This window comes from Neovison vison, chromosome 7 (assembly GCF_020171115.1).
Source record: "Neovison vison isolate M4711 chromosome 7, ASM_NN_V1, whole genome shotgun sequence".
NCBI lineage: Eukaryota > Metazoa > Chordata > Mammalia > Carnivora > Mustelidae > Neogale > Neogale vison.
In genome coordinates, this window is record NC_058097.1 from 1,569,561 (window position 1) to 1,596,553 (window position 26,993).

At 61.3% G+C, this 26,993-nt stretch overlaps 1 protein-coding gene across 1 annotated transcript; it reads left to right on the forward strand.

Annotated features, from left to right (window-relative positions):
• The first annotated feature begins 1,509 nt into the window (after nt 1-1,509).
• CA5A (carbonic anhydrase 5A) lies at nt 1,510-26,132 on the forward strand. The gene is made up of 7 exons (XM_044255494.1): nt 1,510-1,666; nt 4,324-4,521; nt 16,204-16,322; nt 17,976-18,071; nt 18,195-18,257; nt 22,800-22,955; nt 25,255-26,132. The coding sequence occupies exons 1-7, from the start codon at nt 1,510-1,512 to the stop codon at nt 25,390-25,392; spliced, it is 927 nt and encodes a 308-aa protein (XP_044111429.1). The 3' UTR covers nt 25,393-26,132.
• The last annotated feature ends 861 nt before the right edge of the window (nt 26,133-26,993 follow it).

Below are 26,993 nucleotides of genomic sequence, written 5' to 3' on the forward strand. Positions count from 1 at the left end.
CTGTCACCCATTCTGGTGCATTTATCCATTGACCCCTAGATGTCAGACTGGGAATTCCCTTCGAAGATGTTCAGTGCGGTGTTAATTATAGACCAAAATAGTTTCTCTGTAAGGGGAGTGATTTGATAAATTATGGTATATCTTCTAATGGAATATTCTATAGTTCAAAAACAGCAAAAAACACTGACGTAGGGGCGCCTGGGGGGCTCAGTGGGTTGAGCATCTGCCTTCGGCTCAGGTCATGATCCTGGGGTCCTGGGATCGAGCCCCCTCGGCGGGATCCTTGCTCAGCGGGGAGCCTGCTTCTCCCTCTCCCTCTGCTGCTTCCCCTGTTTGTGCGTGTGAGCTCTCTCTCTCTCTCTCTCTCTCTGTCAAATAAATAAAATCTTTTTAAAAACTGATACAAAAACATATTCATGATAATTATGGACTATATACCTATCCGTGTATACCCTTTAGGTAGGATATGATTATCTCCTGTATTAAAAACACAGAGATATATATGTAGGATTATTTGTCATGGAAATTTCCAGAAAGTGCCAGAAGAAACTGCTACCAGCAGTTCACGCTGAGAAAGAGACTCAATTTTCACCCTGGACCAACTTCAGATATTCTCCATCATATGCCCATAAATGGCTTTTTAATGTCCTTCATTGGCAGAGACGTCAGCTTGTGGCCTACTAGTGACAAATGATGTTTGAGTAGCTGTGAGGGGCGTGCAGGACAGCCGGGCCCAGCAACATCCTCTCAATAAAGCAGAACTCTGCCGTGTGGCTGCAGGGGGGGACGGGGAGACCCCAGAACCACGAGGACGGGCGGCGGGGCAGTCTACCCACGGCAGGCAGAGGAGACGGCAGAGCAGCTGAGGACGGCCAACGAGTCGCCGTTGAGAGCGTGGGGAGCCAGCAAGGAGTCGTGGACTGGCTCACCCTTGTCGGGAAGCTGCGTTCACCCCGGGCTCAGCCAGGGCTTGGAGCACGGGGCTCAAGGCACCGTGACAGAAATGCTCTATCCTAAGTGGTTCCCTGGCATCGGGGCCTTGAACCCTGACGACGTCACAGTGGGGCCTCACAGACAAGGAGCCTGAGATAGAAGTCAATGAACGAATGAACGAAGCCACCCCAGAGTGGGCCCCCAAGAACAGGCCCTCCGCTCTCTGCTGTGTGCCTCTCGCCTTCTTCCCGGTGCAGGCACTGAGCTCCCCGCACTGTTCTCCTAAACCCCTGGCACGCTCCGCTGTTTACCAGATCAAAGCTCAGTGAGCTCGGGGGCCGGCCACGGCGAAGGCCGCTTGCCCCAGAGCACCCACCCCTAAGCCACACTGAACGTCACCCAGGATGCTGGGCCAAGCGTGGGTTGAAATTTAACCGTCCGGGTTGGGGGGGGTTGGATGAGTTTCTACACAAAGTGGTGGGCCGACCCCATCGCACGGCCGTCCTGATCCGAGCGAGCCCGGAGAGTAGGAGAATCACCTCTTTTTACTGGGGTCCGTGGGGGAGCAGACCCAGTATGCTAGGGACCCTGGTATTGGGCAGGAGCCTTCGGAACGCCTCTGGTTTCTCCGCCTCGGTCCCGCAGCTGTGGGGGGCCCCCCGCGGTCATCCGCGAAGGCCAGAGCGATGCCGCTCCCAGGGTCCCTGCGCACAGAGGAACCAGAGCGACACTTGTAAGTAGATCCTGGGGTTTCCCCGGATGCGGCCTGACGTTCGGCTGATGCTGTGGTGTCTTCCAGAGCGGGAGGCTGTCGGACTGGACCTCTCGGGCTCAGGGTCGCAGTCTCCTCTCCTATGGGCGACCTTGGGCAGCTCCCGTCACGGCAGCTCCCTGGGGCCATCAGGAGGGTGAGAGTCTCAGAAGAAGACAGGTAGGAAGCGCCCCCCAAACTGAGCTGTTGTTAGGAACATCCAGCCCCACCCCCGCTCCAAAACCCATCCGGCAGAGACCGTTTTCGGCAACAACACCGTAAACGGATCATGGAACCCGCTCTGTCCACAGTCAGCTTCCGTCGGCCGCACCCTGGAGGCACCCGTCCTTAACGCCCTGGGACCTTGGACTCATGCCGCTCCCTTTCTGGGTCTCAGGTGTCCCCCCGTCAAAAAAAAAATAAAATAAAAAAGAGCTAGCGGTAAGGTCACTTCTGAAATACCAGTGCTTTCCGGGTTGGACGGTTGAAAGGGCTTCGGAGCCAGACGCTCCCGAGTGTGGGCGCTCAGGATAAGTGACTGGCGGAGGTGAGAGCGGGGACAGAGGCTTCGCTGAGCCCCCGTCTCCACGCCGGTGGGAGGGCAGCCTAAGCCTCGCACGGGGTCACGTGAAGACGGCACCACAGGTGTAGAAAGCCTGCCACACAGCAGACTCTCAGTGAACATGACAGAGACTCACTCAGAGCGGGTCCCCGGACGGGCAGTGGTGTCACCCCCTGGGAACTTGCCGGAAATGAAGACCCCGGTGCCCCGCCCTAGACCCACCTGTAAATTTCAAACGGCACAGGAAGGCCCTCCCGCCTGCGCCCCCTCCAACCCCAAGTCCCAGAGGCCACTGCTCTGTCTCCTTGAGAGCTCAGCCTTCTGGTGCCTTCCTCCGTGCTCCTAGAACGGGTCTGCACGTTCACAAGACTTCTCAAACAAACAAAAAGTGACCCCTCTGTGCATGTTGGTCAGCCCCTTGGCTTCCTCCAGTCTCCTCCGGGGACGTCTGCACCATTGCCCCTCGGCATGCAGCCCGCTCTACTACGTGGTTCGACCGGAAGGGCATCAGGCCACCTAGACCAGAATCCCGGCTGTGTGCCCCTCGGCAAGCCTCTGAACCTCTCTGAGCCCCGGTCGCACTAGCCTGTAAGAAGTGGGCCATCCCAGCACTTCTCTCGCAGAACTGTTGGACACAGACCTGAGGTCGGGCGTGCAGGGCTCAGGACCGCGCCGGGCACCTTGCTGATGCTGGCCCCATGCTACCCTGTTGGGGGACCTCAGGTGGCACCCAAGTTTTAACTACTACCAGCCACATTCTCACATGTCTTCACACACGTATGTAGGACCCAGTGACGTTCCGTCTAAGTCCACCCACGCCCTGGCCTCTGGGCTACTACTTCCAGGCGCCCAAGGTTTTACTCCAGAGTCCACGATGCGTGAGTACGTCCGGCCAAACGGAGACAGGGCTTCCTCGGTCACTGACGCTTCCGGTTTAGTGTTTTGTGTACTGGAGTTTGCAGCGCATTTCCCTGGGGGACAAAAAACAAGTTTGTTCCCAAACACAGTGGCCCCCCCTTCTCCGCAGGGATCCGCTCCAGGCCGCCCTGGCAGGTGCGCGAAAGCGCAGACGGCGTCGAAAGTTACGGACACTGTTCTCTCCTAAACACACGTCCACGGCAAGTTCAAGCTGACACAGTTCAAGATAAACAACACGACTTCTAACCGAGCGGAACAGCTGTCACGTAGACTTGTAGTGAAGCCACGGGCGGCAGGTTCTCTCTCAAAATGACTGCACCACACTCCCTTCCGGCGGGGACGGGCGATGATCCAGCACCTGCAAGAGCGGAGGGCACGGAGTCGATGACGTAGGCACCGTGCGGGCCGTTGGGCTCCCAGGGCCCAACGGTGACCGACTATGGGGCAGAGGGAGAATCTTTGGCTTCCTCCCAACCAGGCGCCTCTGTCGGTCTCCGGAGAGACACGGGCCACATCCGTGACGTCCAGCCGCCGGCGAGGTCTGCGTGCAGCCCACCCCCGTGCCAGCCTCCCTGTCGCAGGGACGGAAGCCAGGGAGGTTCACGGGGTTGTACCGTGGACATGACGCAGTCAGGACCTGTGCCCGCTCAGGGGCCTTTGAGGAGAGAACCAACCACCGACGACCCCAGGCTGCTGCTGCGACACTGAGTTAGTTACAGCGGGACGCCGCTGGGACAAAAGTCTAGGCTGTCGTCCTCCACGTGTCCGTGGTGAGCAGGAGGCTGGCAGAGAGCAGGCTGTGTCTCCAAGGTCTGGTGAACCCTGGTTCCTAGTCCCCGAGGTGGCCCGCACGGTAGATGGCCACGGCTCTGCCTGCTGGGCGGGCTCGGACTTGTTGTGACCATGACCGTGAATCAAAACCAGATCAGCGCAGCGCCAGGAAGTCAGTGCTGACGGATGGTCGGAGCAGAGACGGACCGCGGGCACCACACGCGTGGGCAGAGCTGTTGGGTGGCCCGGCGGCCCCCGGGCTCCGTGTCGGTCCAGTTCCAGACGGCTGTCTCCCCTAGGGGCTCGTCTGTCAGGGTCACTGCCTCCCCTGTGGGGTTAACAATTCCCAGGTCTCAGCAAGGCCTGCCCTTCCTTCTCTCCGCCCCAGGGCACCCCCTCTGGAAGGGCCCGGCCTCTGTGCCCGGAGGCACCCGGCAGTCCCCTGTGAACATCCGCTGCAGGGACAGCGTCTACGACCCGCGGCTGCGGCCCCTCAGGGTCTCGTACGCCGCGGCCGGCTGCCCGCACGTCTGGAACACCGGCTACTTCTTCCAGGTGGACTTCGACGACTCGGCCGAGGAATCAGGTGAGCCTGGGGCCGGGGTATGAGGTGGGGTTGGGGGACCTTCCTCTTCTCCTGTCCCAGCCCGAGAGCGGCCCTATGCTGGGCGGGGAAGGGGCGCTGGGCTTTGCTTATGCACAGTGACTGGGGGGCGAGGAGCAGAGGTGTCTCAGCGTTGCGGGACGGGGAGACGATCACCATCAGGGTCGGGGTTAGGATGCCCACCCTGACGTTCGCCGGACATTCCAGGGGCCGGTCAGGAAGAAAGGAGAGGCCCATAGAGACATAGAACATGGCACATCACAGCAAGAACGGAGCAGGTCCGGGCGCGGGGGGAGAGGGGAGGTGGCCATGGAGGCTAAAGGCAGAGGTAGAAGAAAATTGTGCCGACGGCCAGGCAAGCCATCCAGAGCCTGGTACCCTCGCCGGTTTTTGTCTCATGGACGCCCGGCTGCCGGGGCGGAGGGGGAGGGGATGGCGGGGAGGAGCGCAGGGCACTGTCGCAGGGGAGGGCTGGGGCGGGGAGGCAGGGAGGCCATGAGGGCAGCCCCAGGAGTCTCCGACCCCCTGCGGATCTCAGCACCCTGCCAAGGGCTTCGTGTGGACCCTGCCCTCACGGGCTCCCCAGCATGCTCACCGGGAGTGGGACAGGGGCTCTGCCGGGGCTGGGAAGGCATTTGTATCTGGGCTGCCGCTGGATTGCGTCTGGGGTTCCCTCAGCACATGCCGATACCCCATGAGCCCTGCGTAGGCCGAGCGTCTGTCCTTTTCCCGGGAGCGGGGATCAGCGTCCACAACACAGCAGCAGAGGCGTCCTCCGTGAGACCATCCCACCGAGGGTCTTCTGGGCGTCCCCACAGGGCATTACTTCACACGTGACATCACAGCTCGTTACAGGCAGGGGGTGGCCCACGTGTCCCTCGTGACTCTGCACACAGACCCCGGGGGGGCTCGAGTTCCCTCCACGACTAGTTGTGTCATTTCCCCGTGATGACCCCAGCCCCGTGGGCAGCTGCGTGCGGCGTTCTGGGAGGGCTTCCAGGGAGCCTCCACACCTGGGGACCCCCCCCAAACACCACCCAGTCCCAGGGCCTTGCCGGGCCAGCCCTCCGCCCATCCCCTCCCGCAAGCCCTGTCATTGGACTCTGGGAGGCGCTGCCCCACGAGGACGTGAGCCGGGCGAGGGCAGGACAACTGTTTCACAGGAAGCGTCGCGGGCACTCGGCTGATGGGTGAACGCCGAGCGGGGAGTCAACGAAGCAAACGAGCCCCCAGTTCTTCCCCTGGGGCTGGAGAACAGGGCACCCCCCTCCACGGCTGTCGGGGGGCAAGTGAGGCCACCGCAGGGAAGCACTCAGCCTCGCACAGCGTCGCCAGGACCAGCTCCCAAGGTGGGCGGCCGCCACCTGCTCTGGCTGCTTCCTCCGTGGTCCGCAGCAGGACCGGGGAGCCGATGCGGCGTCTCGGAACGCAGGCCCCAGCGTGCCTCCCCCCAAGTCAGGGGCAGGTCCGCCCCGCCCTGTGTCCTGGCTCTGTCGCCACACCTGGGCTTGGACGCCTCGAGATTCTGGGTCACCCCACCCGGGAGACGCCTGAGCCTGCACAGCGCCCACATCGGGCCCCCGGAACCACACGCAGGCCGCGCACCAGCCTTGCAGGGGAGGGGCTGGACGATGGGCGGAGGTCCGGCCGGATGCACAGAAACGGCCTGGGATGGGCCCTGCGAGGCGCTTCTCAGACAGCGGGGCCCACCTTTCCGGGTGACCCCTCTGCTCCCCCAGGCAAGAAGTGAGCGGCGGCCTGTGTGCCCAGAGCTGCTCGCGGGGACCCCCGTGACGCTTCCTGCACGGCCCGGGGCTTGCTGAGTGCCGGGGACCAGAACGCCAGCGCCGGCCGACACTTGCAGGGAGGCACTTCTGGAGGGACGAGACGGGCTGAAGGAGAAGGGGGCAGGCCGCGTGCCGGGAGCCCAGTGAGGGGGCACGACCCTGTCTGCTCGGTGTGCCGGCTTGTCTTCCGGCCTGTGTCGGTCTCTGCCAAGCTCAAATTCCCAAGGAGCAAACGAAAATCAGACTTTCAGGTTTAATGGGCTTTGGATCATTTTTTTAAAATTTTATGCAGCAACTTTAAAAGACTGAATGAAGAATCCCAGGGCCTGGGGCGGCCTGGGCGGCTCGACCAGCGGCGTGTGAGGGGTCGGTGCGAGCCGCGTTCCTGCGCGTGGAAAGCTCGCATCCCATCCCCGCGTCCGCCCGTCCCCGGCCCCTTCTCCTTGCCTGTGCTTTGCTCCCACCGACTTGAGCTCTCCTTCCCACGACCGTTTGCTCCCGTTTCACAGATTAAGAGAAATGAGGCTCAGAGATTTTCATGGCCGAAGGCCACCGAGCCCTCACGACGGGATTCTCTGTCCTCCAAAGAAGGCGATTTTAGGAGCACGAGCCTCTGGGGGAGAATCTGTACCACAGAGACCAGGCGTGGAGCCGTAGGTGCTGACCCCGCGTGAAGGAAGGAGAGAGTTAGCGCCTGGCGAGAAGGTTCTGGGCTCCTGGTCAGGTCCCCAGAGAGCCAGCAGCCAGCTCAGGGTCCCAGCCAAGTCCATGTCCAGTGAGTGCCCCCCAACGGGAGGGCCAGTGGGCGGCGGGTCAGCCTGGGACAGCCATCCCTCAGCCAGCAACCAGCGGCCCACGCCCGACTCTCGGGACGCGTGTGTGCCGGTCGAGGGTGAATTTGTTGCTCGGATGTTGTAAGGGCGTCTCACCGCTTCTGTGTCTTGGACTCTGGACGTTCCTGTGTCCTTTGGGAGATCGGGGTCAGATATGAGGCTGGCAAAGGACACTATTACAGATCATAATCATCCCTGAAATCACAAATCCAAGCCTCCTCTGGGTTAAGAGATCCCCCTCTTGAATTTCCACACGGAGCATAGCTCATCGACTTGGGCATGGCCCGTCCGCGCAGCCGCCCCTGCTGCAGGGATCCGTCCAGGGGCGGGCGGGCAACTCCTGTCAGACCCCTGAGCGCCAGAATTCTCCTGGGAGATGCTGGAAGAGGATCCCTTCCTGCCGGGGATGTGCCACGCTCAGCTGCACGCCGGGGCCCCTGGTCTTCAGAGAGAGCAAAGCCAAGAGGTGGGGAGAAGCCGAAACCACCGTTGGAGCCCCTCAAGGCAGCTGTGCCTCAGGCGGACCAGCCCCCGCACCAATAAATCTCTCCTTTTTGCTTAGGTCAGTTTAATGAATGCTTCTGGCCCTTGTTTCCAGCAGCCCTGACCCAGAAGGCCCAAAAAGTCGCTGCGTGGAGAGAGAGGACATGGGAAGGGTACACGCGTCGGGGACCGGCAGCCTCGTCCTGTGCTGTCTGCCCCAGCGCGAGGCAGAGGCAGACGGAGCCCAGAGGGGACGGTCAGAGCTCGGTGCGCGGACACTCCCACGTGGGCCTGGCCCTTCAACCTGGCTCTGCAAACACCGGTCGACGTTCGGCGACTGGCCTTCCAGGACTTGGGGGAGCGACCGGAAACCCTTTGTAGCCTTTGCCCCTTTCCCTGGCGTAAATACTCCCACTCAGCCGGCTTCGAGCTCCCAGCATGGTCGGATTCCGAGGGCGGCATCCTCTGAACAGGGCACGACTTCTTTTGGGGTTGCGGAAACTCTGCTCAGGCTGGCGGGAGCAAAGAAGAGGGACATTCATGGGCTCAGATCCTGAGAAGTCCCGGGTGTGTCTGGGTCGGGTGGCAGGACCGGGTGGCAGGACAACGACCCCGAAGGAATGACGGAACAGAATGGAAGTCGGGAATCTCCCCGTGGCTCTGCCTCCCCCCGTGGGGTCCTCCCAGGCTGGGGACGCCCAAAGCGGAGCCAAGATGCACCCGGACTCCCGCTGCTCTGGTTCCCCTCCCCCCGAGTGGCTGAGGGAGGCCGGGCCTCTGCCCCCACAGCTGTGTGGCTCCGGCCCCAGGGATGATCCTCAAAGCCCAGGGTGGCCGCTGAAGCCCTCAGGGCGAGGGAGGACAAGCCCGCCCGGGAGCCAGGTGCCGTGCCCAGAAGTGGGGGTGGTCGGGGCGGGGAGGCGCACTCCGCACTCTCGCCACTGGGCCTGACGTGCCGCTGCCGACCCTGAGGGCCCTCCCCGGACGCGGGGGGGCTTTCGGAGTCCACGACTTCTGGGCCTGATGCAGCCAGGCCTGTGTGGCGACCTGGCCCTGACCCCCACTTTTTGGCTTCTCCACCACCTTCTCAATCTGGTTCAAAGGACCCACACCCCCGCCCCGCCCAGCCACAGACCGAAAGAATTATCTGGGTGTCTCTCCCTGGCCATATAAATTACTAGATAATTCCCCCTGTGGCTCATGTCCACCCAGGCCAATCTGGTTTTACTTTACTTGTCATTCTCCCAAAAGCCCAGTTTCCTCTTTTCCTTCTCCTCCTCCACTTTCCAGGCCCCACTGCCCTGTCCCAAGCTCGATTCCCAGCCCCCCCACACCGACTTCTACACCTCCTGTCCTCGCTCACCTCCGCTGGAAATTGGGGACTGCCAGGAGCAAACAAAATTTAAAAAGCACCTGAATGGAACGCGCCAAAACACATTTGCAGTAAGAAGCTGAGAATCAGGAGACGGGAGACGTGCCCACCACCCCCCCCCAAACCCCTGGACAGTCGGAAGGAAGCGCCTCGGCAGTGGGGAAGGGACGACGTGGAGAATTAACACTGCAGAGTCCGGGACCGCTCGGGCCGGGTCCCTCCGACACGTACTGCCAGAAACCCAGAGCCAAACACAACCAGGAGGCCAAGACATTTTCCGTCGGCGCGGAAGGTTCCAGCACTGTCTCCAGCGGGCGAGGGATACGAGATTGGCTGATGAAGAACAGAGGCAGAGACAGCGTGGCCTTCCCAGGAACTTGAGAGAGGTGGGGGGGGGGGCTGGGGGCCAGGGAGGACGGGGCTGGCGCGGGGGCCGCAGGACTCGGAGAGCTTCCCAGACGGGGAGGGAGGAGGGGGGAACCCGGGAAAGGCAGCGTCCACCGTCGGACACCCCTCCCCACGCACACACCGCCTGACCTGGGGAGCCCCCTTGCCCCGGCCCCAACAGGGCGACCCTCCCATCATGGGTGACAGCGTCGGCCCGGCCAGCCCGCCCGGCACTCAGCGGGGGGTCCACTTGAGGAGACACGCGTTCTGTGACCCGGATCCCGCCCTGGCGCTGGTCGCCACAGTCACCCCCGCCGGACGGGGTCGGCCAACCGCGTGCGGAGCTGGGTGCGGGTTTTATCTCATTCCGTCCTCGCAAGTACCCCAAGAAACGGAAACTGTTCCCACTCATGGCCAGGGACACCCTCACCCGACGCTCAGCCCAGGGCTGTTTCCACGCCCTGCGCCGGGCTGGCAGCCGGCCGTGCACGGCAAAGGAGCCAGTGGGCTGCGGCCTCGCGGGGCAGAGCCTGAGGCCAGGGAGCTGAGGCGCCCATCCCAGTGGAGGCCCGTCCACCTGCGAAGGGGAGTGCAGGGCACAGACGCGGAGGGCGGGGGAGTCCCCACATGCCAGCCCGTCTCAGTGGGGGCGGGGCCTGCACCGAGTCTCTGCCCCGAGGTCGGTTACTACTGAAGGTGGGGTGAGGGTCCCACTCCGGGGCCCAGGTGGGTGGGAGAGGAGGAGGGAGAGAAGGCCGCAAGGTCTGACATCAGCACTAACGCTCTGACCCTCAGTCTCCTCTGGAAGGCGGAGATCGGAGCCCGGCTAGGGAGGATTTAAAGAGGGTCCTGGGAAGCGCGGCACCCTGCCCGCTGCGTTACCCCTGGGGTGATGCACTGCCCGTCACCGGACAGGAAAGCTGCCCCGGGAGGCGCTGCCTCCACTAGAGGGAGCACGGAGAGGGCCGAGAGGCAGCCCCGCCCCGCTGCATCTCCAGCTCCCGCTCTCGGACCCCGACCCCGACCCCGCAGCCCAGGACTCCAGGTGCTTGCGTGACCCCCACTCAACTGGCCCCAGGAGAAAGGCCCCCTCCTGACATGTGGGCAGCCCCCCGAGGGTCACTCTCAGGGACAGTAGGGGGCAAGCAAAGCGTCAGGCGCTAAAGCCCTCCCCACATCCAAGTGGATGCTTTTCAAATTTCCCCTTTAAAGATTTTACTTATTTATTTGACGGAGAGAGAGAACAAGCAGGGGGAGTGGGAGAGGGAGAAGCAGGCTCCCCACTGAGCAGGGAGCCCGATGCAGGGCTCAATCCCACGATCATGACCTGAGCCGAAGGCAGACGCTTGACCCACTGAGCCTCCTAGGAGCCCCTCAAAGTGGATTTTAAGTCACTTGTAAAGTGGGGCCAATAACAGCCTTTGATCCCCTAAATGACTGTTGGTCACCACCCCCAGTGCCAAGAGATCCCCCCTGGGCCTGGCTCCTGAGAGCAGAGAAGTTCATGAACCTTCACCAGCGAGATCAGCGCCCACCGCACAGCCCGGGAGCGCTGCTGACGTCTGCTCCTGCCGTGGAGACAGACCACGGCGCTGGGCCAGGTGCCTGCCTGGAGGCGTGAACAGAGGGGACCCCGGGAAGGGGTCCTGTGCGGTCATAAGCAGGCCTGCGGCAATGAGGGCTGACCGCAGACGGACGTCCCCCCTTGATAGGGATAAGAGAATGTGATCATCACAGTTTTGTCCTGGGGGAGTTTTTCTACCACAAATTGGTAAATTACCACAAAAACGGTTCCTAAAACTATCTTCCAACTTCAGTCCTGATTTACCTGCGGTCTCTGTCCTCAGGGGCTGGGTGCGGGCATTTTGGGGGCAGAGACATTAGTTTGGAGGTCAGGGGAGGTGCGGTTCTCCAGGCCTGTCCCCCACCCACTCAGTGGGAAGGACGCTCTGCCCGCCAGGCCCCCAAGCCCACAGCCGCCCGCCTGCCGTCTCCCCACACTCGTCCATCTAACTCTCCTGCCCCGATCCCCGGCCCCCACGCCGTCCCCAGGATCACGCTGCTCCCCCGCCAGCCGGTGACCGTGTGCACGGCCCCCAGGAGCACAGGATGAGGGTCGACCAACCACAGTCTGTAGCGCACAAGGGGGACCTGGAGATCCTCAGGGACAGGGGACAGGCGGGGAGAGACCCGTGGCGAGTGGGGAGGAGAGGAGAGACGGGCAGGGAGCTGCGGCGAGGCCTTGGGAACTTGACCTCCAAAGGTCAGCTTCTCTTGGGGAAAGCACGGAGTTCCAGACAGATGCCCGTCCACAGCGACTGCTGCAGGCCGACGCGACAGCATCGGGGACAGCACGTTTCCGTGTGGAGCTTCCCCGGGTGTCGGGAGGGTCTCGGGCTCGGGCAGTTCCGCGCACCTCCTCCGGGCGACTGCTGAGTCAGACGGACCTGCCCTCCTGGCGCCCGGGGCTGGGGGCTGGGGGCTGGGGGCTGGCAAGCGGAAGGCCCCCTTCTCCTGAATCAGGCTACCTTAATGGTCTCATCAAAGAAAACTACCCGGGCACTGCGCCGGCATTAGGAAAAGTCACCTTGAGATCATCTCATCTGGGGCCGCCGTTGAGTTGAGTTCCTAACCTTCCCAGCAGGAAAGGCTTTTTGGCTGGAGCCCGGCTGCCCCAGCCGAGGGGACCTTCCAGCAGGCCTGCGGTGGGTCGCCGGGTGACTGGAACAGAAGAGCTGTGCTTTCTGGCCTGCCCCTCCCTCTTCCCGGGGTGCACTCAAAGGCTGAAGGGGACACCAGGACTGCCTCCCCCAAAGGGCCAGATTCCGGTCTCTACCCAACTGCCCCAGGGCATCGTTCCAGCCCAGCCCAGGCTATAAACCAGCCTCCCGCCCCCTCCCTCAGCCCCTTAGAAAGCTCCAGTTTTGCTTATCTCTGTTCCTGTTTGTATAAGATAAGGCTAGGACGGTGCCACAGCCTCCTGGGGCTGGGGGGGGGGTTTGTTAGGAGCTCACTGGTCCCCTGCCAAGGGTCTTGTCCTTCCTTAACATAGGACCAGATGTCACCCTGAAAGACACCTGTCTTGGAGGCCCCAGCGAACGGGAACCCTCTTTGCCGAGGTGGGCCAGAGCCCCGGGTGCCAGAGGGTGGCCTTCCACGCTTCATTCTCCTGCGGAAGCAGATGGGCAGGACTCAGGCTGCTGGGAGACTGCGTCAGTGTCGGCGAGGAGTTCTGAGGGCAGCTTCCCGGTGGGGAGAGCGTGGGGCCGCGTCCATGGGCTCCAGTCCCGTGGGGGGGGGGGTGACCTTGGAAAAGGCTCCTGACCTTGTAGCTCTCCACCTACAAAGGAAGGAGTAGAGGGCGCGCCCACAAGCCTCTCCCGTCCCCGCGGCTTCCCACCCCTGGCTCTGGTGTTGACAACTTGGGAGATTTTTCTGCAAGGGCGTTGTCCGCGGGGCTCCAGCCGGTGTCCAGCTAGGGTGGACCGAAGCCGCGTACAGTTAGTATCACGCATTCGGGGACCTTATACATGAGCCTACAGAGCATTCTAAGGTGCTTGAGCAGGAAAGGACCACAAGAACCTTCCGGCTGGGAATTTTTTTAACAGATGACGTAGGTCCGTGCGGGTTTGGTGACCGTAGAGTCCCCAGCGTCATCACCATGACAACCCTCGGCCGGCACTGTGCACCACCACCTCCGTTTATCCACCAGCGCTTCCTGCCCAGGTAGGGGAGGCTGAGGCTCAGACAGTGAAGGTGAGGCAGGGGTAAGCCACAGGCCCAGGCAGGCCTAGGCGTCGTTCCTGCCGTCTGGCACTCTGGTTCTGGAAAAGACGAGGTCAGCCTGCGCGGGTAAGCGTGTTACTGCCCAGGGCACCTCCTGCAGGGAAGTTGCTGCGACAAGCCGCACACTCACCCCCAGGCTTGCCTCACGGTCGCGAATGGGTGCATCCGGGGGCACGAGGTCTCTGGCTGGCCAGTGCTACGAAGCCCCATCGCACCACGGATAGAAGGTGCCGGACTCGAGCAAGCAGAAAGATTCCCACTGCCCGGCTTCGGGGTCCTGTAATTTCCTGAGACTGTGTTTTCTGCTTGGAAGGACAGCGTGGAAAAGGTGTGGTGGGTTTTGGTGTCGGACCTGGGCTCAAGTCCTAGCTCCCGTTGCTGGGATGCCCAGCAGCCCGCCTGCCCTCTCCTGCTAAGTTACGGCGACACAACCGCAAAGGCCAGTGGGCTCAAGTTCATCCCCCTCCAGGGGAGAAGAATCAGCCCCTTTGTCATCTGAGCCACAGAAAATCGCCATTAAAGCCTTGTGATTCCAAGCCCCGGGGAGGCCTTCCCGTCTGCAGAGTGACTGCATCACGCTCTCATGCTGTGGCCACGGAGAGACTCAGGTTTGGGGACTTAGGATGTTTTTCTATGCTTCTCTCTGTGTATTCCTAAAAACGGAGGTATAACTCACGTGTGCGCCCAGGAGAGGAGATCACCTCCTGAAACCGCAGCAGTCTGCGATGAGACGAGAACCTGATGAGGTCCGAGACCAACCACCCTCATTTTCGAGTAAAGCGGTGAGCACAATCCTGGACTGGATCTGGTTTCAACTTTTCCATTCAGCCTTTCCTGCTCCTTACGATGAAGTTCTGGAACCTACGTGAGGTTCGCTGGGCTGAGGTCCGGAGCCGATGACCAAGAAAGAATTCTTGAGACAACTTTGGTGCAAAATGGTGGTTTATTCAAGCCCGGGGACAGGACCCGTGGGCAGGAAGAGCGGCTGCCCAGGGTTGTGGGAGATGGCAGGTTATGTACTTCCCCTGCGGCGGAGGGAAGGTGAGGGTGTCACGAGCAAGCCCCTGCGTCCCGCCAGGAGGTCGCGGCTTATAAGAATGAAGAGAGATTTGTAAGATGTCACTCACTTGATCTTTACTGGGACGAGGTCCGCACCACAATCGTCGCGGTTTGGCAGCTCGTCAGGTTGTCACGATGAAGGAGACGTCGCCTCACAATCTAGACAGAGAGGTCACCACAGACGTTGCGACTGGGAACCAGCGAGTGGTCGGCCACGAGACTGTCGGGGCGTCGGCAGCACCGGCGACGATGTTCTCCCGACAGGGAACTCGCTTCGCTCAGCCCAACCCGATGCCTCTTTTTCTGTGCTGTGCTAAGTCTCCTTCATGAACAGATGACATCACTTGTTTTTCATATGCTTATACATCAAAACACACACGCACGTCGTAAACACGTTTTTGCAATATTCTGCATGACTTAAAATATTTACAACTTACTGCTCTACGTTCATCTTTATCATCGCACACACATTAGTCTTATCACTGCACACACATTGGTCTAGGCTCACTCGCTATGCTTGTGTATTTGCTATGAATGTTTTCGTTTGGTTGGAAACTACCTGTTACTTATTTCTTCATTCACTCATTTATTTATTACATTCATTTATTAAAGGTGTATACTCACTACAGAGGGGAAGGGAGGTTTCAACGGAGTTTTCATAGGCTAAAGAGGGCCTACAAGGTGCCAGGATACCAGAGGCCTTGCCCTTGGCCCTTGCGCTGGATCAATGTGGTCTTTAGACCAGCCATTAACATCAAGATAGTTGGGAGACTTTTTGGTGGGACGTCCTAATCCTGCTATCAATCGTCTTTGTTAGTGAGATTTAGGACATTTGTAAGCCAAGGGAGACTCCTGTCTTGCAGGATTGTGAGCTTTGCAAGTTAACTATTTGCTTATTGTTCCGGGCAGTCAGGGCTGCCTGAGGAATGTCACACAGATGACTGAGGGGGAGGGATGGAGAGGGGCGCAAGGTGCCAGCTTTTGCTTTGTCCTCAGCCAGCCTCGTGCTCCCTCGTCACTTACACCTTTTATGGCCAAAACAGGACTGAAAACCGCACCAGCCAGCGGCCTCCGACGTTGGTTGTCAGTAGCACTGGTCACACAGAGTAGCCGGTGTGGGTGCCGGGGCCTGGGGTCTACCGGTGGGTGGGGAACTCCAGACCCGCCCCCAGCCCCGTGGCCGCGAGCTCGCCTCAGCGAAAAGCAAGGGGCACCGCAGTCCCCATTCTGTCGGTAGCAGCACTGACGGAAATCTGCTAGCCACGGGCGACCAGAGTGAGGCCAGGCGTGCCCGGGGGATTCTCAGCCTCACCCTGGGCTCGGGACGCTGGAGAGCCAGGGTCCCCGTCATGGACGTTCTTGTCTGCTGACAGCTCTCCAGGAGGCCATGCCGGGTACTTAGGGTGACGTAGAAGAGAGCCTACCAGTGAGTATGACCAGTGGTCATAGAGAGACGCCATGGGGCGGGGGCCGCCTGCGGGTCAGCGCCGACGGGGAAGGCAGTGAGCTGTCTCAGAATTTCTTCTCATGAACGTTTCGCTCGGGATATACTTGTTTATGGAATTCCTCGGTGGTGGAATTTCAGCTGCTCCTTTTTCATTCAAAAGGCATCATTTTTTTAGATTAAAGAAAATTCTGGAAACCTAGGACTGCAGTGAGTCTCGGAAAGGGTTTCCTCCGGCTTCTGGCCGCCCCGCAGGGAATGGGGTCCCTGCCGCCACCTGGTGGCAGCGCTGGCTTCTGCACTCGCTCTGCCCGCTGGGGCCAGGGACAGGGACGGAGGTGAACACAGACAAGTCCCACCTCCCACGGGGCCCACCTTTCGGTTTGTCCTTCCTGCAGGACATCAGTCTTTCCAGAGTGTGACCCCCCCCCGTGTGGTTAGACGCGCTCCCCGCAAAACCCAGTCCAACGAAGAGACACTGTCACCCACGAGTCCCCCGGTCTCGTTTTCCAGGGATCTGCGGCGGCCCCTTGGAAAACCACTACAGGCTGAAGCAGTTCCACTTCCACTGGGGAGCAACGGACGAGCGAGGCTCGGAGCACACGGTGGACGGCCGCGTGTACCCAGCAGAGGTTGGTAGATGTGCTAGCCGCAGCTCCGTGGCTGCTTTCTCTGTCCCGGCCTCGCGTGGAGGGTGGAGGGTGACCGGCCGGCTTGGTTGCCCAGGAAGGGAGCATTCCCCGGACACGGGACTCTGGGGGCTCAGACTGGAGCAGTGGGTCGCCGACGCTTCAGTCACACGGCTGTCCTAAGACCAGGGTACCATTCACACTTTAGTCTAACAGAAGGAGGGACCGAGGTTCTAAGCGGCTCTGTGACGTGCCAAGGTCGGCCACTGGGATTTAGGAGTCGCTCCCTCTGCCACGTGCCGGGTGCTGGTCAGTAACGGACTAGAAGCTCCGGTCCTTCGAGGCACTTGGGGCCTTCGATGGAGACCTGAACATCCTTAAAAACAGAGATCATCTTCTTGAAAGGACGAGACGTTGGCCTCGTTTCAAAATGGGACTCTGTAGGGAAAATCGGTAGGGATAAATGTTAGGAGGTGGTGTTTGTAGCTATGACAGGGCAGCAAGGGAATCATCCCCATATTTCAGCGGCCCTGGGGGAACTGTTCAGTGAGACCCTGTGAGGCCGTCACCCCAGCTCCGATGGTGAGCAACCGGCCACATTCACTTGATAACTCCCGTCCCTCCGTCCACCCACCGACCCCCCGAACGAGGCTTTAACAGAAGAGGTCGCTGCATAGGGAGCAAGACCGGAACCTGGGCCCGCCGGTGGCTCTCCCTGAGCGAGCCGAGTCGGGGCTGCCGGCCCCATACTGGCCAGGCCTCTGGCCCATGTGGGGGCGTCCGTTTCCCGCGGGGCTTGGAAGGCAAATCCACTTCGAAGCTGGGGTCTCTGAAGGAAGCTGCCTGCAGCCGGGCCCAGCGCCCCGACTGCAGTACCCGTGGACCCCACACCCTTGGCAAGGCCCCCCCAGCCCTGGAACCCAGCAGCTGCATGGAGAGGGTCTTGGAGACCACGACAGGCTGCGGGCTTTCTGGACTGTTGGTGTGGACGTGGGGCTTGGGTGGCCATTCAGAAAGACCTCTAGCCCAGCTCTCATCCCGTAGACGGACCTCTGTGTAGACACCTGGGCCCCTTCTTTGGTCTGGGCCAAGCTCGGCCTCGGGAGGACGTCCCACGGAACCCAAGCCAGGCCCCGGCACCAGGCCTCCCCTCTTCCCTGGCCCATCCTCTGCCACTCATTTAAATCATTGCCGGCGGACCAATCCCGATGCCGAGTTTGGGCTCGGGAAAACCCGAGGAGGGACGGAAAATAGGGGCCTAGGTGAGGTTCCAAAGAGAATGACGGACATGGGGAGAAAATGCAATTCGGACGGCACAGTCACATTAAAAATTGGGTGTCATTTATCTGAAACTCAAACTTAAATGAGCGTCCCGGGGCTGGTCTGGCAGCCTCGCTCGGGTTTCTGGGACAGAGGACACCTTCCTGCCAGCAAGTCCCATCTCACCCCATGAAGCCGAGCCTCCTTCCCCTCCCCCGGAAGCGCCCAAACCCTTATTTTCTGCGGTTCTCGCTTGGGAGCCCCAGACAGGCCACACACCTGAATCCAGTCAAACCGGTAGACGGAGCAATGGGCGCCGGGTCCGGCCGGGGAAGGAGGAGCCGCTGCGGTCTGGCCGCGTCGGGACCAACGTCCTGCCTTTCTCCTCCCCTCCAGCTGCACTTAGTTCACTGGAACTCGGTGAAATACCGCAATTACAAAGAAGCCGTAATGGGGGAGAACGGCGTGGCCGTGATAGGCGTGTTTGTAAAGGTAATTTCGTTCGGGCTCCCCCCCAACCGTGAAGCAGGTGACCCCCGCCCGTGGAGTGGGGAGTGGGGAGTGGGCTCGCCCGCCCGCCGCCTTCTCCAGCGGCCGTTCCCGTCTGCCGTGCAGCTGGGGGCCCGGCACGAGGAGCTGCAGAAGCTGGTGCGAGTCTTGCCGGAAATAAAGCTTAAGGTAAGGGGCGGTGGGCACCGCCGGGGGAGCGCGTCCGCTAGAGGGATGGCTCGTTCGCAAGGACCAGAGATCCGTTGGGTGGAAGGGTCTGGCCGAGGGCGGGTCTGAGGCCCATCCTACGGCTGGGACCCTCGGGCTCCCTCCAGCGTGTCCCCAGTGAGCTCAGCCCCTGACGCCTGTTGTCCCTGATGTCCCTGCCACCCGTGGGCCCCTCCCTCCTCAGTACAGCGGGTGCTGGACTCCGTCTGAACTTCCCAAAATCCAGCCTGTCAGGCAGCGTCCTAAGGTTTCTGCTGTGTTCGCCTGTCTTTGGCACTATTTACTACGTAGCGTTTTTCCTTAAACGGATCAGTTCGGAAGAATCTTTCGACTTGTCCGGGCTGAGGACGTCTACCGGGATAATGTCTGTCTTAAAACCGACGGCAGTAAATACCCAACTGTCGTCCAGGGGTGCGCACACGCATGCCACCTGCTGCACTCCCGCAGCGGGACCTTCGGGCCCCCACCCGGGAGAACGGGGCGGCCGCGGGAAGGGAGAAAGCTGCACCCACCGGCCCGCTTGCCCAGCGAGCTCCCCTCCAGCCCCTCGGTGCACCGAGCTCAGCTGAAAACAGCGAGGACAACAGTGTAGCTTTTCTCCGGCAGCCGCTGAGAAAGGACTTCCACAGACACATGAAATTCCAAAGAGATGTCGTTTGTTTGTTTGGTACCAAACAAAAGAATTCCGGGACGCGAGGAGTCCCGGGGGTCCCTGGATGGGGACGGATGGGCCCGGACCTGTCGCAACAATGGCCCGAGCGGCTCCAGATGAAAGCCGGGGGCCAGCCCTTCCTCGGCGGCTTCGTGGGGTCTGTTTGATGTGGGCGGTGTGTTCCCCTTGATGTTGACCTCGGGGCCGGCCCTGAGGGACCAAGACCAGATTCCCCCCTGCTGCCCGGTCCGCAGGTGCAGGAACTTCCCAAGGTCAAGGTGCCGGGAGCAGCCTCTTCCCTGCTGGTCCGCAGCCAGAGTAAACCGAGGCTGTTTTCCCCGTGCGCCCGCCTCCCCCACGGCGTGGCCTCCACCTCTCGGTGGGAAGGGAAGGACCTGGCCGCAAGGGGCTGTTTACTCTGGGGTCTGTTTTCCTTCCACGGAAGCTCTGGGGCTCGTCTGGTCCCCCAGGGCCGTCTGGGAAAGCCGCACGGGAGAAGGGGTGTCAGCGAGGGTGATGGGGGGAACCGTCTGGGCCTCACTTCTGGGCCTGACGCTCGACGTTGGCCTAACCTGAGAAGTGAGGGGACGAAAAGGACCGGCCTGCGGGGCGGGCGTCTGGGCCTCACGGGCGTTTGGGGGGGGAACCCAGTTAGACTCAGTGGCCCCTCTCTGTGCCCCATGCCGGGTGCCCCCAACACCTGGAGCCGTTCTTCACGTGGGCCACGTTAGACACCATCTCCGTGGCCTACCGTTCTGTGGTCTTGACAAACGCGCCGTCATGGATCCCCCCAATGTTCTAATGGGCGGGAAAGCGGCGGTGGGTGGACGCCGCGGCCCCCGCCTCCAGCTGCCGCCCCTACCCCCACTCCCGCGGCCCCGGGAAGGAGGGACAGCCAGCGCCGGGGTGGGACAGGCTCCCGCAGCGTCTGGGCGCTGCCACCAGTGACGTGGCTTTGGGAAGGTCAGTTCTGCGTACCCTGCGCTCCTCTTCGGCACAGTAGAGACCCGTCGGGCTGCGGGTCTGACGCTTGGCCCTTGCGGCCTGCGGGGGGCTAGGGGAGGGCATGGATTCGCCTCAGCACTCCCCACCGCGGCACTTCTCGGGTCTCGCCCCAAGTTCTCCTCTGACCCCCTTCCCTCGCCGTGTCACCAGAGCACGCAGGGTGACATCATCGGCCTCGCGAGGGACCGGGCGTCCCGACACGGCGCCCCACACGGGAGCTCGAAGGCATGACACTGAGTGACATTCCGGCCCCCAAGGCCGCAGAGCATTTCGTTCTGTGTAGGACAGGTCCAGGACGGGCAAATCCAAGGGGATGGAAAGCGGATCCGGAGCAGGCCAGGGTGGATGGGGGAGGCGGGGGGGCAGGCCTGGGGTTCGTTTCTGAGTGCGGCGCTGTGCCGCGCTGACTGAGGGGATGGCTGCCAGCGTCCATCTGCGAACGCCCTGAGAGCCGGAGCGCGGGGAGCTTAGGACAAGAGGGTCCCGTGCTGTGGGAATGTGGCTCCATGCGGCTGTTCGCAGGGCTGTAGCGGGTCAAAGAGTCCCACGGTGCTCGGACTGGCGCGGGGGGCGGGGGGCGGGTGGGGGGACATGGTTCCCGTCCGCACAGCCAGCCGCTTGCCTAAAGGCTGTGTGTCTACCTGGGGGGGGTCAGTAGTTGGGGGACAGTCGGGCCTCTGGGGCCCCAACTCCTGTGCCTGAAGGCAGGGGGAGGGGGCTGGGCCAGCAGGGAGGCCTCCTTCCCTGGGGATGAGCATGTCCGCTCCGTGCCCGGACCCTCCACAGTCCCGCTCCGGGCCCAGTCTGCAGGTCCGGGACCTCGGCGCTGGCTAGTGCGGTGTTGTCCCAGGCCTGCCCCCTCAGCCTTTGTCCCCCTGGCTTTGCAGAGCGGTAGGGGCCACTGCCCTGGGCCTGACATCCCCAGGGACCCCAAGAGATCCTTCCGTCACTGAGCAGCAGCCTCCGGCTGGAGAACACAACCTTCATCTGCTCCCCTTCCCTCGTCCTGCACTGTGCTAAGTGGATCACGGCCCCAGGGCTCCTGCCCCTGTTGGCAGATTTCTCCAGGGGACCCCTAGTCCTGGGCAGAAGCAAGGTTGTCACCTCCTGCAGGCTCCCTGGCCCCCACCTCTTTTTTATTTATTTTTTTTTTAGAGATTTTATTTATTTATTTGAGAGAGAGACAGTGAGAGAGAGCATGAGCAAGGAGAAGGTCAGAGCGAGAAGCAGACTCCACATGGAGCTGGGAGCCCGATGCGGGACCCGATCCCAGGCCTCCGGGATCATGACCTGAGCCAAAGGCCGTCGCCCAACCCACTGAGCCACCCAGGCGTCCCTGGCCCCCACCTCTTTACTGCTTTGGTTTCTCACTCACTCCTTCCAGTCAGGTGGCCTCTGTGTTATTCCTCAATCCCTTCAGGCTACACCCTGCCTCAGGGCCTTTGCACTGCCTCTGCCCACTTCCTGGAAGGCCCTTCCCCCAGAAACTCGCCTGCCTCCTCCTTCACCCCCTCCAAGTCTTTACTCAAACTTCTCCTTCTCTATGAGGCATTGAGGACCATCTCTCTTAACATACAGCCCCTACCCCCATGCATTTCTGATCCCAGAGCCCCACTTAAATTTCCTCCATCCTGCTTACCATGGTGGGAACAACTTGATATCTTACTTTGTGTGTGATCTGCTTTTCTCCAGTAAAAGGTGAGCCCCATGAACATGGGTAGTTTGTTCTCTCTGTCTGATCCTGCCCCCCACCCACCCCGTGCCTAACATAGAGTAAGGCGCACACCACATAGCTGTGGCGAATGAATGAAGGTCCTGCCCCATCCATGCCCTCTGGAGCACAGAGCAGCGGCTTTCCCTGGTCCTTGATGAAGGCTGAAAAGCCAGTAGACACGGATCCTGACCAGAGCCTGCCACGCAGGAGAGGTGCTGACGTGAGCCCCCACTTGGCTGCAGCCCAGGGAGCGATGCTCAGCAGTCGAGACCAGCGTCCAGAGGAGAATCCTGGCATAAAGCTCAGGGCAGCCTGCTTCAAAGAGACCAACTATCCAGGAAGCGTAGTATTTTCTGGGGCAGCCACTATGGGAAACAGTCTCGTGGTTCCTCAAAAACTTAAATACAGAATGACTGTGGGACCCAGTGCGTCCACTTCTGGATATGTCCCCCCAGTAACCGAAAGCAAGGTCTTGACATGTTCCCAAGGGCATCACTCACAATAGCCCAGAGAGGCAAGTAACACAAGTCTCTTTGGGGATGAGCAGAGAAGCAAAATGCGGTCCGTCCATGCAGCGGATTATTAGGAAGGCTGTGCGGACACCCGCCCCGGCGAGCGGGGTCAGCCCGTCACAGCAGGACCGACACCGTGCGCATCCCACTCACGGAGGCCCCAGGAGGAGTCGGGTCCAGTCTAATGGGGACAGTTTGCCTGGGAAGATGGGAACGTCTGGAGTCAAGTGGTGGCTGGTGTTCGTACACGAGGATGTGCTCGGAGCCACAGAACCATAGGCTTAGACACGGTTGGGATGGTCGGTTTCATGTGACGTGTGTTATTTTACCACCGTTTCCAAAAATGACACATTTTCACCCCGGAGGTACGCGAGCGTGACTGGAAGAGGAACCTGTAAGTATGTGAAGGGCGGGCGTCCCTGCCCTGCCAAGGACGGACACGTCGTCCCGCTTCCACGGGTGACAGCCGTGGCCTTGCGGTCTTTATCCCAGGAACGAGCTCCGCCCGTGAAGGCCTTGTCGCCCGGATGAAGACGGGGCACGGTCCCCCTCCCACCTGCACCCCCGCCCCCGCCCCCGCCGCTGCCTGAGACCTGACGCCCGTGGTCTTGGTCCCGCAGGGTGCGCGGGCCGCCGTGGGCCCCTTCCAGCCCTCCCGCCTCCTGCCCGCCTGCCGGGACTACTGGACCTACCCGGGCTCGCTCACCACGCCTCCGCTCAGCGAGTCGGTCACCTGGATCGTCCAGAAGCGGCCCATCGAGGTGGCTCAGGACCAGGTGAGCGGGGCCCGAACCAGTGTGGGGGACAGGACTGAAGCCGCGCGGAGACGCTGCAAGCAAGGGTCAGGGCTTCCTCGTCCGGCGCGGTGTGGATGTCTCCCCCGCGAGGACGGTCCCCCGGAAACAGGAGCTGGGTGGACCGGCGCCCTTGGGCTCGGTCTGGTCTCGGTGGCTTCGAATTCAGGCTCGGCGAGTCTCCCTGACGACAGACCAGGGCGCGGGGTCGGGGCTTGGCTCTGGTGTGTGTCGGGCTACGGCTACTTTACCAGAACAGAAGTGACTTAGACCCGGGATATGGGTCCCCGTCATGGGACCTCGTGGGTGTTTGCAGGTGAACAAATTAACCGAGGAAGGAGAATGTTGGTGACTTTTGCAAAGCCGTGGAAGAAGGTGGGTTGTTGGAGGAGAAGAGATTTCCGAGTTTGTCCCCCTACTTGGGACGATGCAACGACCGAGGTTTCTGAGGTCCCTCATACAGGCTGTACTAAGTTAAATATGTTGAGAGAAGATTCCAGAATGATTAGGTCAGTCAGCTGTTACTACAATAATGCTACTTAACAAAACACCCCAAAACCCAACAGCTCCTAACAAGCCTCTCTTTTTCCTGCTTGTGGGTCTGTGGGTTTTCTGTGGATGGCGGGTGTTGGTGGTTTGGGGCGGGCCCAGCGTGTCCCTGCTCCTTGGACCAGGGGCTACCCAGAGCGGAGTCCATGGCGCATGACAGAAATGCAGAAGACCGGCAGACCCCACATGCTCCCCTCCCACTGGCCACAGCAGGTCCCGGTGGCTGAGGTCCGTGGGCGGTGGGGGGGAGGGGAGCGCATGCTCACGGAGCAAAGCCCTGATCTCGCACACAGACTTAACCAGAAAGCCAACGCTGGCTGCCCCAGGGTTTTTGCGGGGTTCTCATTTCCTTCCTCTTCTTTTCCAAAGAGTGCCCCCAACCCCAGCCCGCCAAAGTAGGAGGGTATCACTAGCTTACATTTTTAAAACCTAGAGTATCCTTTTTCTGGAAATCTCAAGTGTGCGGAGACAGCCTGTCTGTGTTGGGCATTCGGAGTCCGGGGAAGACCGACACGCACGCAGCAAGCTCGGCGCTGCGGCCGCTGCCCCGGGCAGGACAGGCCTTCCCCGCCCCTCACGCGTCTTCCTCCTGAGGCTCCGGCCTCACGGTGCCGCGAATATCCTCTCAGGCAAAAGCCACCGAAGGACTCCGTTTGCCCTGGAAGGTGGAACGATCCCGTCTTCTCCCACAGCAGCACTGTTAGAGACACAAGGGGGTCGCTGGTGGAGAAACGGCCCCGGGCCACCCAGCCCCGTCCTGTCACTCAGCGCACCTGTCGTGAGCCCCCGCGAGTGCCCAGGACGGCGGCCGCAGGGGTTGGACTCGGGTAGCAGCAGCCGCAGTGACGAGGGACACTGAGGGCAGTGTCCACGCTGCCGTCTGGGGGAGAGAGAAACGGGAGTTAACCCTTTGAAGACGGGGGCACGTATGACCGAGCAATGCTGAGTGGGACTGTCCCCGGGGGCTGGTGGAGAGACGCTGCTTCCTAAGCGAGCCGTGCAGCGCGCCGTGGGCTGAGCCCCGGGAGCCGATGTCCTCCATGCCCTCCGCGACTCTGGGCAGCCGCCGGCTCGCTCCCCCCGCGGTCGCTGTGCACACACGGCCCCCAGCTCCCTGGGCCATCGAACCTGCGAGTGACCCTTGCAGAGCTCCTCGGCACACCCTGAGGACAAACGAGGTGACCGGAAGTGGACAGGCAGCTCCTCCGGCGAGACGCGAGTCCGTGGTCACCGCCTCCCACGCGTCCTCACTTGACCAAGGCTCCAGGGGTTTGGTACCTGTGGCCGTGCGGTGACTCCCAGAGCTGCGGGGGTCAGAACATGGGGTGGTTCCGGCTTGGGATGGCTCCCGACCTTGCAGTCACGTGTCTGGGGGGCTCCGAAGGCTTGAGCCAGGCCGGAGGCTTGTGGCCAAGGTGGCATCTCCGTGGCCGGCACGCTGGTGCTGGCTGGTGGCTGGGGGCCTCAGCACCTCTCGCAGGCGCCGCTTGGATGTCCTCACAACATGGCAGCTGGCTTGTCCAGGGCAAGGGTGTTGGAGACCAAGGCGGAAGCTTTGATGCCTCTTCTGTCCCCTCTACCACCTCGTGCTGGCCGTGCGCGGCCATCTCTGATTCAGCTGGTTGGGGTGGGGGTGGGGTGTGGAGCGTGTGTGCGCAGGGCAGGAGGGCCGCGTGGGAGCTGGGTCACACCGCACCTGCACTCCTCCCACTCTGGCTGCTCTCTGTTACAGCTGGCTGCCTTCCGCGCGCTCCTGTCTTCTGCGCTGGGTGAAGAAGAGCGGTCCATGGTGGACAACTACCGTCCGCTTCAACCCCTGATGAACCGCAAGGTCCGTTCCTCCTTCCAGGCTGCGGAAGGGGGCATCTGAGCGGATGTCGCCTCTGACGCTAAACACCGAGAAAGAGATCGTTGTTCCAGTCCCCGTGCTCTTCAGCTGCAGGGAAAGGAAACCACTTCAAAGCAGCTTCAGTGGGGGGGGGGGCGGAAATGTGGCACGCGGGGTAGCTCAGGGCCCATGGTGGGGCCCAAGCTAGCCCCCGCTGACGGCTGACCCAGGCCGCCAGCCTGGCCTCTGTCTGTGCACACAACCTTGTCTCAGACAGGCGCCCTCTGTGTCTCCACACGCAGAGGAACGGGAATCCACATGCATCTTCCCGGCCTCCAGACTCCTGGATGTCTTGGTGTCCTGGGGCAGCCGTGACGTATGACCACAAACCAGCGGGCTGACTCAATGGCAGTGCGTTGCCTCCCAGCTCCGGAGGCTAGAAGCCCACCCTGGTTCTGCTGGGAAGCTGGCAGGCCAGAGGTGGCCTGCATTCTCTGCTTGAGGCCCAGGGATTCCCGGTGTGGCCTCTCAGGACCCCGTGCCGTTGAGCTGTGGTCCTTCTGCTTTTTTTTAAATTCTAGTGAAATACACACGGCATGACTTACCATCTTCCCCATTTCAAGTGATCGGGTCTGTGGTGCTTATTGCGTTCAGAACATTGTGCAGCTGCCCCCACTGCCCGGCCCCAGCACCCACTTCAGAGTGGGAACTTTGCCCCCGCCCGCGTCCAGCCTGTGGCAGCCGTCCTCCAGGGTCTGTCTCTGGACTTTGACGGTGCTGGAGTAAAGCACAAGCGGAACCGTACGGTATCTGTGCTGCCGCGTCTGGCTTCTTCCCCCCGGCGTCCCGTCCCCAACGTTCACCCATCTTAGAGTCGGGGTCAGACCTTCCTTCTGTGCGGCTGAGGAACGTCCTGACGGTGAAGGCCAGTTTTATGTTCACAGTGTCCCAAATATTCCCCCCTGGTGGCAAGGCCACCTAGGAGCAAGTCCTCGTGTCGTCTCCCAGGGTGACCTTCCCGCCGGCTGCACGGTGAGGGGGAGGCGCGGCACAGAGCCTGGCACGTTCCTCCCTCTTCCTTTCCTAAACAGCCTTTCTCCCCCCTAAAGTAAGGAGGTATTACTTGTTTATGTTTTAAAACCTCGGGGTATCTTTTTCTCTGGAAATGTCAAGAACACGGAGACGGCCTGTCTGTGCTGGGCGCTCGGAGCCCAGGGATGGAGAGACCCGTGGCAAGCTCGCCGCCACGGCCCCCGTCCCCACACAGAAAATACGGAATCCGTACAGATACAGCAAAGAAATAAAAGAGAGAGAGAGAGAAAAGAAAAGAAAAAAAAAGTCCACTTCATTTTGGGGCTACAGAGAACAGAGCCCATACAGTGCACAAATAGGACCTCGTATCAGAGAGAAGGTGGATGTGGGCGGGGCTTGGGTTGCAGAGATTTTCCTCTCTCCTTTCTCCGCGCTCCCCGTGCTGTGTCCACGGCGCGCAGCCGCTGTGGGGTGTCCGCAGTGTGCAGTCGGCCTTGGGCGATGGGAGGCTCTGGCCCCCACTGCAGAGACAGGAGCCCCGGCTGCATTCGCTAGGAAAGCTCACCCTTGCGGGACCCGTCCAGTTACAAGGCCTCGTCTAGAGGCTGCAC

Bases quoted from the DNA above. Each gene is read 5' to 3' on its own strand.
- CA5A (XM_044255494.1), top strand. From the start codon at position 1,510: ATGCTAGGGACCCTGGTATTGGGCAGGAGCCTTCGGAACGCCTCTGGT. The intron at 18,258-22,799 runs GTAAGGGGCGGT...TTGGTCCCGCAG, and splicing joins TGCCGGAAATAAAGCTTAAG to GGTGCGCGGGCCGCCGTGGG. The intron at 22,956-25,254 runs GTGAGCGGGGCC...TCTCTGTTACAG, and splicing joins TCGAGGTGGCTCAGGACCAG to CTGGCTGCCTTCCGCGCGCT.